The sequence below is a fragment of the Ruditapes philippinarum genome, unplaced genomic scaffold (genome assembly GCF_026571515.1).
Source record: "Ruditapes philippinarum isolate M1 unplaced genomic scaffold, ASM2657151v2 ctg1018_1_1_1_1, whole genome shotgun sequence".
NCBI classification, from domain to species: domain Eukaryota; kingdom Metazoa; phylum Mollusca; class Bivalvia; order Venerida; family Veneridae; genus Ruditapes; species Ruditapes philippinarum.
In genome coordinates this window covers 347773-360227 of record NW_026857866.1, presented here as the reverse complement: position 1 = coordinate 360227, position 12455 = coordinate 347773, and the positions used below count along the sequence as shown (strand labels likewise).

The 12455-nt window shown below is 31.6% G+C and overlaps 1 protein-coding gene across 1 annotated transcript in view; it reads left to right on the top strand.

The window, feature by feature from the left end:
- Positions 1-12455, top strand: part of LOC132751297 (excitatory amino acid transporter 1-like) — a 58129-nt gene that overhangs the window by 5660 nt on the left and 40014 nt on the right. Inside the window, exons 2-3 of the mRNA XM_060741458.1 lie at positions 9156-9198; positions 11943-12096. Of these exons, the coding sequence (XP_060597441.1) occupies positions 9156-9198; positions 11943-12096 (197 nt within the window). The remainder of the gene's footprint in view (positions 1-9155; positions 9199-11942; positions 12097-12455) is intronic.

Sequence of the window (12455 nt, the reverse complement as noted above, 5' to 3'; positions counted from 1 at the left end):
ATCTAATTACCTTTCAGGAATTGTTCAAATGTAATTAATCCGATTCCCAGTGAGCAAAGAAACCAGAATTAAACAAGATCGACTCTTGTAACAATTTTCCACGACGTCTAATTTTCTTCCCAATAAACTATTTACATATTCTTTAAAAGATCTCGACAGCATAAGTCGCTTTTAATTTAGTTACAATGTTAGTTACGTGTCACTGTTCGGTGTATGAGAGAATTTGCCTAAACGTGATTTTTATCATTGTTTAATTGATTTTTATTATTGCCTCAATCGATTTTTATTATTGCCTAAACGTGATTTTTATCATTGTTTAACGTAATTTTTATTATTGCCTTAACGTGATTTTATCATTATTGATCTATATTTATAATTTATAACTTATTATTTTAACCCTGTCCATGGCCATCAGCAGTTATCGTGATCACTCTGTTATAATAAAATACAAACTTCAAATTTTATATGTTTTTTTTTCTATCTTATGACATTGCATTAGAAATTATATATTGCTTTTGGTAATTTGGTAATACAATAATCTCAATAACAAGCATATAAGCTTAAGGTATCACTAAACTATTAAAATCCGCCGAGAATCATATTTCATCTGATGTAAGATTTATATAGTGTTGATATAATCATTTGGTTAGGATCTTATTTACTATAAAAAATATAAAATGTTTATTGAAGCGTGTATATTGCCGAAGGAGGTAAATAAATTCCCATGTTATAGATGATATATTTGAACCAGAAAACCCACGAAATGAGTTTCTGGATCGTTCAAGCTGTTTCATGTCATGTGTGGTACACACATTAATTATCGTCTGTCGTATAATGCTGATAAGTTGATGATGGACCGTGTGATATGGAAGCCCATTTCTCAATAAGCGCCTCCTTTAGCTCCCAGATACAGGAGCAGCTTTTTGTAATAATGAGGAGTGAACATTCCCGGTCATTCCGTTCCAATAGCACTCTGCAATATCATCCATCACAATAAATTGGCGCTTATCTATTTATTATTTTATTATTTGGCCATGATAAGTCAATAAAAGTCCATTGAAATGCTCTAGAATAAGGCATTTTGTAAATTCGAAAAGGTACGTAGTCTGGGTTTTTTTGGTGCATAGATACAATGTACTCTAAATGTAGTCAAATATTGTCTCCATTTTTAAATTAAAAGATAAAATAAATTATAACATTCAACGTACGACGTAAATGGTTTATGTCTATCTTACATATGTGTATTATCATAAATTTTATAGTTGGTAAACTATTATATAGTCATTTCTTAGGAAGAACTAAAATATTCAACTTTCATATTCAATCTTTGCTGAAAGATTTTAGCAATGACGTGCCTTTTCAAAAATTGTCTGAAAATGAGTCGGCATCTGTAGAAGGACTAATTAAACAATAAACATAATAATTACAAGCATCAAATGTGGTAAAGCATATGGCAAATAACGAAAGTCTTGAGATTTTGGGCTTTCATGCGGACTTCTATACAGTGTTTTGAAAATGCATTGGTATGTTTGTGGTAAACCCAATAATAGTTGAACTAACATTAAACCAAATGAAAGTGATCTTTGAACCAGTCTTTTTCTCGTATGTTAGGTACCACATTTCATGTAGAATTTAAAGAGTGGTTACACTGAATTGTCAACAAAAATGTAGAAAATATCCATCGGAAACGAAGAAATTTTAATGTTATAGGAAGAATCGTAGTCGTTAAATTATTAGTGTTTGTTTTCCGTATTCATACATTAATTTACCGCCTCATTCATATTTTATTTACTACTATATCTGACCCAAATCTTAGGTTATTAAAATGTTAAACGAAGCACATCCTAGATAAAAAGAGTTTTAATCAATAATTGGATAAATATATCATGCTTATTTGTTGACATGAGTTAATTTTAGATTACTGAAAAAGAAAGAAAAAAACCCACATGGGTTTTGAAACTGCATGCAATATTGTTACGTCGTTACATTTAGAAGTGAAAGAAAATGAATTACTTTCCTTTCCAATTTTCTATAGCCCAATGATTACTGTGAACAATCAGCCCATATTGGATTTTGTAAAACTCGGTTCAATGTAGGTGTTCATGTAAAAGGTCTTGAATTTTGAAAATCGGCAATTTTACTGTATGGGTTGAATGTATATAAAGACAAGTATAGCTTAAATATAACACTAACTTTATAATTTACCATGGTATTGTACATACATATCCCGTTTTCTTCGAAATTATGCAAGAACATGTAATGGCTTCCAAAGACTTTTTAAAATTAACACTTTACAAGGGCACACATCCGATATATGATGAAGTTATCAAAACAGTCAACCCGGCCCCAAAATTGGTCAAGTCGGTCCAAATTATTTCTGGTTAGCCAATCCGTCACCAAAATTGGTAAACTCGACCCAAAATTTGGTCAATTTGGCACCAAAATAGATTTTTAAAGTATATTTTATTTAAGAAATAACATCGGCCTGAGAGGTGTACTGTATATCGGCTATTTAACACCGGTTTGGAGTTTTGATGCGTAGGAATTGACCACGAAGGCCGTAGGCCTGAGTGGTTAATTTTTTCGCATCAAAACGACAAAACCGGTGTTAAATAGCCAATATACACCTCTCAGGACGATGTCATTTCGATTCTATCACGATAGAATAAGGAAGATCACTAATGTTATTTTTTTCAAGCGGAAATAACTTCCGGTGCCGATGTTCGTATAACGCTGTTCGATTTTCGCACCCTACTGTTGCAAAGATATAGAAATTATTAAACAAAATAAATAATAAGAAAACAACGTTATTTTATCAAGTTTTCAACAATTAAAACTTACTCTGTATTGTGTTTACATCAGTGCCCCATTTATCATTCTTGCATGTATGAAATAACGTCAGCTTGTTTATGAATGAGTTGTTTACTTAGGATGACGTCATTACGCTGCTTACGGATTGGCGCCGTTTTGTCAAAATATTTATTAACTGATATGGATCAAATATGTGGCGTTAGTGTATGTGAGATATTATTTTGGTATTGTATGAAAAGAAAACATTATAAGAACTGAAAATATAAATAAAAATGCTTTTTATTGTTTATAATCGAGGGTGAAAACATAAAAGCCGCATATACAAGTAGTCCCTAACCAGTGTTTATTGGCAGTTTAACACCGGTTTTTTTCCTTCTTTGTCTATAGTAACAAAATCACGTGAAGTGATAGAATAATTCATATTATCATTTTTACATTTGATATATTGCTTTTAACTTTTTTTTGAATATAATACCTTTTTATTATTATACATTCTCTTTTTTTGAGTGAAAAATGCAAAGTAGTTGAAGAAGCAGTGATTTCAAAACAAATTAATCTATATTAGCATTTGTTTGTAAACATTTTTTTTCAAATTTGTTTCTAGTTTGCAAGAACCAAATACGCAAACTCTGATCAATTATTTACGAGGAAATATGTCTGCAACATTTTCAGTTTGTCTGCCATGTTGAATTCCCTGTCGGTTTCCGGTTTCTATATCGGTATTCTATAATATTTCTATATTTTACCAGGTTGTTGGTCAACCTTCTTAAAAAATAAAAACAAATGCTTTCTTGAACAGTGTTACAGTGTTAGAAAATGCAAAACGTATCTAAAACTATTCTACGATACATCCATTCCATGCAAGTGACGTATTTCTAATCATAAATGTATTAAACAGTTTGATTCTCAAACACTGTACAGTGTATTAGATACTTCGATGGAAGCTTTAAATAGTGCTGTCACACAAATACATCTGAACAATTAACTGGCGGCACTTCTATAATTAACCCAATAAATTTGGCATCCTCATGGGGATTTAATTTCCGCCATCGACGGCAGCAACCTTCTGGCTGATGTTTACAATAAATATTGATAGAATAGCTGAGAAAAAATTATTTCCCGGGATTAAGTTGTCTTCTCTAAGTGTGGAAATGACAAAATAAAGTATGATATAAGAGGGATACAGTGTTATGTTTTCTTTGTCTTGTTAATATGCAATCAAGTGCTCAAAATCATCATTAAGGTTGATTAATGTACATTATATCAAACTTTTCGAGCGACTTCTTGTCTTTAATAATAGCATTAAGATGAACTTAGATATAACAATTTTCTTACAATCGTCGTTGTCTGTGTTTATAGGAATCGATTTTGTTTAGTGACTACTTCATGCAAATTCATTTAGATGCTACTTTCCAGATAAAACGCATTTAAATTGTCTAAAATTTCCACTTGAAATGAATTGTTCTAAACGGCATTTGTAAATATTCGAACACTTCAGTATGTTAACTGAAATAAAATTTGACATTTTACTGGTTACTTTTTAAAACGCACATAAACAGATCATATACATGTAAACTTTTAAAAAATAATTGCAAAACCTGAACCCCTGTTGCGAAGCCCTGTCTATGAAAGCAACGTACGTATTTTCTTGTCAAAGAAAATGTATGTCTTTAAAAACTTAAATAAGCAAATAGTTAAAACAGATAAAAAATAAATATCTTAGTTTTAAATTTCATTTTACAAACCACATATATCTTGAGAAATTGGCCTTAAATTTACTGTATACATTTTCATAATAGGTGTTTCGTTTTGCTGGTTGCATGTGGCTGTTTACTATAGTCTATTTTAATTTACAATTAATTAAGAAACCCTTGGTTATTAAATATGTTATTTTGGGTCATGTCTCTGATAGTTGTTATTCTCTTATAATTTTAAAATAAAGAAAAATAATCAGTTCTGTTATACTTACGGTTCTATGGTTTTACTTTATTTGCAATACATTTTAAATTTTGTTCAAGAGTTTTGAATATAAACATTTTTATCTGAACAAACAAAAGAAGTGATTTTACATATAAGATACAGACTTTATTGGCCATGCTGGTCTCTTTATCAGTATCGGTGACCCCAATGAAACCAGTGAAAAAGAATTGGACAGGAACATACTTTTACCTTTCTATCAAAAAAAAAAAAAAAAAAAAAAAAAGATACGGTTTGATTCCCAGCCCTGGGTATAGTTGTGGAAGCATGTATTTTTAAGAAAAAATATTTATGGCCAAGTAGAATTTTACTTATTTTGCAAATCGGTGGAAAAGTTAAGAGCCATTGGTTTTTATAGTAACTGATCCTGGTGGTCACCAATTTTATATATTATTAAAAATGAAATAGTTTAAACATTATTTATTAGCATACTACCAAATTTATAAGAATCATCATTCAGGGCTGGGAATCAAAACTGCGTCGTATCCTACAAAATGTAAACAAACGCCGCCATCTTGGAACGAAAAACGTATGTTTTTGTTTATAACTCTTTTTGTTGGAAATGACTGAAAACCAGATATATGTATTAACACGCTACACTATTTTCCGCTTCGTTCGGTATATGTTGCTTAGACAACTATTTTGTAAAACAAAAGTTATAGCGAACTTGCAACTCGAAGCGGAGCAGAATTTTTATGAAAATGTGTGGATACGACGCAGTTCATATTGCTTTATCTATCGTTTCTCCTTCAAATCAATTATATACTCGTTTTCAGAGTTCACCATAAACTTCAAAACATAATTTTGCATCATTTACTAAATTTTCATTAAAAAGAGATGTTTATTTTCTTAGAAAATAATGATTTTTACGAAATGATACGACGCAGTTGAAAATAAAATATGATACGACGCAGTTGTATTTTCATTGCAGGCTGCATATTGGTTTTAAACTATTTAAATTATGTGCTAGGTAGGTATGCTAATAACGTCCAACAACATTTCTTGTTAACAACTTAAGTCAAAAGCAGAGGTCACTCATTGGTTCCATAAAAATGAAAATGTAGTACAATTCTATTAAGGCTGTATTTTTCAGTCGCATTTAAGTACCTATTATACGCATCTACAAATTCCGAAAAGCTGTATCAAATGCAATATTCATTGAAACACGTGATCGCACATCCATATGACAACGTGTTCCAGTGTTGCCTTAGCATGCTTCTAAAATTGTTCCCGTGAGTTCGAAATGGGAGTGATTACTATTTTTGATTCCAGTGTAACCTCTCCTGAACCCTGTACTAGTATTAATCAGGAATGACCCTTTTTTTAACAAAAAGAGAAAGAATGACAAATTTTGAAAAGGTCTCTTGCTATCGGAAGAGAGCTATGCGCAAATTGCATGCATACCTTTGTTACTTGTAATTAGCAATAATTACGTCAATTCCGTTATTACTTATGTCTTTTACGTGCCGATTTTATTGTACTCATTTTCTTAATAATCGGTGAGAACAGATGAGCTTTATTATTTGAAAATGAACATTAAATTTTTAAAATTATATTATAAATGGTTAAGCTACAATATATTTTTGCAAGTAGGTTATGCGTTCCGTTTAGTCATTTTATGTTCAGCGCCGCGAAACTTTACCTCTGATTTTGTCGTATTGCATTTCTTTATCGCCGATGAGGAAAGGTCTACGGAATGTATTTTCTATATTTGCACTTAAGTATCATTCTTCTCCATTAAAAAACTTTAAATTTACATATGATACAACTACAGATTATTTTGTAAAGAAGGTGTCCGTTTTGCAAAGGTATTTAACGCTGTGCACCGATAAATGTGATACAGATATAGGCAGACATGATCTTTCAACAGTATTGAAGAAGTTTTCACAATATTAAACAGAAAATTTAGGTCAGATTATCACATCGAATTTTCAACAGACTAGAGACATGGCATCTTAACATACCTTCATACTAAAGTGTGATTTTTATTTGATAATGAATTGCCTGAAAACTTAAACAAAGGTTTTCAGAAAATGACTTCACAGAGGATTACCCCGTGTTTACATTGAAAATTTCTCTGCTAGTCATACCGAAATAAGAAATTTAAATGTTATTCTCTTTATTATTAATTCAAATATTTATAATCTAAAAACTTCACGCCAGAAGTTAATAAAAAAGCTGCTTATTTGTACAGCTGACGTTAACAAATTTCGTTGAAAAAACAAATCAGACCGGTGTGTCCGACCGTGGCCGAGCTGTTTATGTTTACTGAATTCAAATCACTTGAACTGAACTGCAATGAATTCGAAAACCATCAGGTTCTTTTTATTCTTTCGTGTGGAAAACCTATCAAGCTAGTTTCAAAATGTCGATGGTTCTCTGCAGGTGCAACATTTTGTCTGAAATAATGCCTTTGTGCACCTGAGGTCCTCGCCCCTAGTAAAGCTAATGTGTAGAGTGAAAGTTTGAAAACAAGCCACAAAAAAGCAGAACATGCAGAACCGCAGTAAACTTAGAGGGTAGCTAGCCAACATGAATTCAAGGTAATAGATTTCTATATTTCCACAGTTAACTTAGAGCGTAGCTAGCCAACATGAATTCAAGTTAATAGATTTCTATATTTTTTGCGAAAACAATTAGGGATAATATTGAACATACAGGAAAATATAAGAAATTATTTCAGATATTATGATCAATTAGGTAACATGTTCATGTTTAACTGAAAAGTAGTTTCCGCAATGTAAACTTTCAAATTAAATGTTATATTGGACATGACACAATGTATTTGAACATTGCTATACACCGCAAATGATCTGGTTTTTTTTTTATCTAGCGCAAGTGATTATTCCATAAAATAGAAATATTTTGCCAAAATTATCCCTATTGAAAAGACTGCCAAAAATACAACTGCGTCGTATCATATTTTAGTTTCAACTGCGTCGTATCATTTCGTAAAAATCATTATTTTCTAAGATAACAAACATCTCTTTTTAATGAAATTTCAGTAAATGATGCAAAATTATATTTCGAAGTTTATGGTGAACTCTGAAACAAATATATAATTGATTTGAAGGAAAAAACGATAGATAAAGCAATATGAACTGCGTCGTATCCACACATTTTCATAAAAATTCTGCCCCGCTTCGAGATGCAAGTTCGCTATAACTTTTGTTTTACAAAATAGTTGTGCAAGCAACATATACCGAACGAAGCGGAAAATAGTGTAGCGTGTTAATACATATATCTGGTTTTCAGTCATTTCCAACAAAAAGAGTTATAAACAAAAACATACGTTTTTCGTTCCAAGATGGCGGCGTTTGTTTACATTTTGTAGGATACGGCGCAGTTTTGATTCCCAGCCCTGATCATTCAGGGGAATATCGTATTGCCTCGACGTTTTCTAATAATGTATAAATCTAGTGACCACCGCGACAAGTAACTGCAAAACCAATGACTCTTAAGAAAAATCTTTGTAGTGGACAATTATCAAAGCCGTATCAGGAAAATATTTCATCAATATATATTGGTCCTACTGATTCATTTGACACAATCGTGGACGACGGACGAACAACGAACGACGGATAAAAGTTGACATTCATCGATTCTATAAGCTTATTTTGTCTGGATAGTAGTTAAATCCTCTCCCAATAGAAATAATAACTCTTAAGCGACCTGTTTAATGACACATTTAAGGTACATTACTTGTCGGGTCTAAAGAGGCAGATAAACTCTCATTCAAAATAAGTGTTAACGTGTCGGATGGGCTAACTGCTGTTTATAATCCACCGTGCCCGGCTGGGCAGATACACCTGAAGTATTTACTCTTTAGCAACATGTCTTACATCGTTGGGTAGCATTTCTTACTTTGTCTGAAGGGGCAGAATACCATTTCAAAACATTAACAACATGTCGACAACCCACTTTGCAGTGTTATAACTTTAATATAATACAAAACTGATACTGCTTGTTGATGGCTTACCTGAACCAGCAAACCCTTCTCAACGGTAAATGCCTCGCTTCATAATTTGTTATATACTGCACTGTATTAAATGTTAAAACTTGTACATAAGTCATGGCAGTTAGCTTTTTGAAGATGAAACAATTTATATAAGATGTTAACTTGTTGATACATTGTTGTAGTTAATACGATATACATCATGATGTATAGCACGATATGGTTGGAGTAAAGTGGAATTACTAGTACTATTACTATATATATACACACTACTTGATATGTGAATAATGGGCAGAAATCGGAAATGTTGATGAAATAACAACTCACTTCATAACCAATCAAAATAATACGCAAGAATTCTTTCGCGAAAATGCATAATTTATAAAAACCGAGTTTTCTTTCTTTTTTTCAGGAACATGTTCCCGGACAATTTAGTGGAAGCTGCATACACCGGGGTAAGCACCAATACGGCTGCCATTAGAACATCTTTTTTTCTTCTTAACATTACAATTTTGAAATCCGCTATGTGTTTTATTTATTTCAATGTCTTGCATTCGTATTCCAAAAAGAAAATATCAGTTTTGTAACATTAATAGAAAATATCCACTTTAATTAAAAGGAATTAAGGTTTGTCGCGATGCTTTACAACGTAGGGAATTAGCTATAATAGTGTCAAGTTTTCAAGTTGGTGGCCGATTCTCACCCAGTGAGGTGAATTATATTTATTTCGGCACATACCATATGTATAAAGTAATTTGATTTTTTAAAGATATTGGAAAGTTGATACTGCTTCCATAAATCTCGAAACGGAAGCCTATTCTCTACGGTTTTTTTGGCACATTTATATTTTGTTTCTTGTTTAATGTTATACATGCTGACACTTAAGTCGGGAGTTTTTATATAGACATATAGGCAAAGTTAAAACTGTTCAATAGAATTTCTTTAAACTTGGCATGTTGTTAGAACATGATAACAGAAACATTTTAAGCGAAACAAAAATTGGGGTCACCGTTCTCGTTTATGAGTTATCTGCCCCTGAATCAGACTTTTCTACTCATTTGAGGTCATTTCAAGGGCAGATAACTTATACATACTTAAATGAATTCTTGTTTTTTAGTCCCCTACCGGTTTACCGGAGGGGACTTTAGGTTTACCCTCCGTCCGTCTGTCTGTCCGTCCGTCCGTCTGTCCGTCCGTCAGTCCGTCCGTCCACAAAACTGGATCCCGCGATAACGCAAAAAGTATTGAAAATATTTTTATGAAACTTGATATATGGATAGATGGCAGTATGGAGATTATGCACGTCTTTTTCTTTTCTTCCTATGTTGAAAATTCTGGTTGCTATAGCAACAAATCGACTGAAAATATGGCAAATTTTGCACATAACCTGGATCCCGCGATAACGCAAAAAGTACTGAAAATATTTTTATGAAACTTGATATATGGATAGATGGCAGTATGGAGATTATGCACGTCTTTTTCTTTTTTTCCTATGCTGAAAATTCTGGTTGCTATGGCAACAAATAGACTGAAAATATGGCAAATTTTACACAAAACCTGGATCCAGTGATAACGCAAAAAGTACTGAAAATATTTTTATGAAACTTGACATATGGGTAAATGGCAGTCTGGAAATTATGCACATCCTTTTCTTATCTTCTTATGTTGAAAATTCTGGTTGCTATGGCAACAAATGGACTGAATTTCAAGATTTCTGATTCTAGTTTTTTACGTTTTTTCACTATAAGTTCTTTATTTCTTAAGGTATTATCTTCAAACTTTAAATATAAGTTGCTAGTCATCAACCACATCATATGTGACAAAGTTTACAACTCTAGCACAAAATTTATTAGAATTACCTCCCTTGAACTTAAAATTTTCATGAAAAAAAAAAATTGTTTTTTTTAACAACTTCTTTTTTTCTGAATGTATCTACTTCAAACTTCATATATATGTTTCTTATTATCACTTAACATTTGTGAGAAAGTTCAATACTCTAGCAAGACTATTTCCAGAATTATGCCCCTTTTGAACTTAGACTTTTTTTCGAGAAATTGGTTATTTTTACTTCAACTTCTTCAATCATAATAGGATTTTCTTCAAACTCCCACATCATAATAATATGACAAGGTTAATAAATCTAGCATCCATATTTCCAAAGTTATCTCCTCCTTAAACTTTTAATTTTTCTTATTCGTTCTTTTAACTTTCATTTACTTCAAATTAAAAATAACCATTCTTTATTCATACGTTCATTACTAATTGTTCTTTGTTACACTCACATCAGGTATGACATCTTGCATCTTTATTTCAAGAATTATCTCTTTTTTAAAAATTTTGCTTTTAAAAATGTTATATTTTGATAACAGGGATGTTTAAAAAATAACTGTAGAGTGTCCTTCAGTCCGTCTGTCTGTACATAAAAACTGTTTCCTGTGATCACTTTTAAAGAACTTTTTCAACAAATTTACTTAAAATAGAAACATAAGTGAATTGCCAATGGCCCTTCAGAATGTTGCTGGGGTTCTAACCGGTAGGGGACTTATGGATTGCTTGCAATACTATGATAATTGCTTGTTTTCTTCTGGATTATGTTTTTCTTTTTATTGCTGAGTTCATTACATAATAACATGCAATTCCTTACATTGTTTCGGTTATTTTTTTTCAATGAAAATAAAGGTACTTTAAATTCTTAAAAAATAGGCCATTTTTAAGAAAAAATACACAGGTTTAAAGAAGAAGTGGGAATAAAATCTACCCACTCTAAATTTGTTCTTGAAGTTTTGCATATCAACTAAAACGAAGGTAAGTTTCATGAAAATAAGAAAAAAAAATGTATTGTTTCCATTCATTGTAAATTATCTATCCTTGAATTTAACAAAAAAGTGCAATTCAAGGGCAGATAACTCAAAAATGAGAACGGTGACTCCAATTTGTTTTTCGCTTAAAATGTTTCTGTTATCATATTCTAACAACATGCCAAGTTTAAAGATATTCTATTGAACAGTTTTAAGTTTGACTATATGTCTATATGAAAACCCCCGAAAACGTCTTTAACAATATTGAGATACATCATTCACTGTCTGATGTCAATATCAGTTTCTGAATACAAAATTTCAAAATGTAAAAACCCAAACAATGCTTTTCATGATATCAAAAGAAAATAACAGTAATTTTTAATTAATTAATTTAATTGCAGTTTCGATCCGAAGAGCATTTAACAGAAGTGAACATCACACAAAATGTTCGCTTGAACACAACAGACAACAGGACAATGTACCACTCGGATTCTGGGATAGTAACAGATGTGGAAGTTATCTCACGCAATCAATCTGTTACATTTATAACGAGAAGTAAGTGCACATTTAATGTTTCACCCGTTTTCTTTCTGATATGTCAATGTAAACATTTTATTTGGTTGTAAAGCAATCTGTATGGTATTTCGATAAGCGTGTACACGATTTAAAATCATTGGTTCTTTTTCAGATTGCTTCAGCGTAACAAATAGAAAAGGGACTGTAAATGATCATTGATATTATTACTAATCCGAGTTAAACTTGTCACCGTCCAAATTGCGTCACGGTATAATAAAATTTGTTTATCTAGAAATGGACAGTTTCAAAATAATGTAATCTAAAAATGTACATTTTCAAGAGAAACCTAACAGGTAGTGACTTGTCCAGTATGTGTTTTCAGCTTCAGCCACCCATAT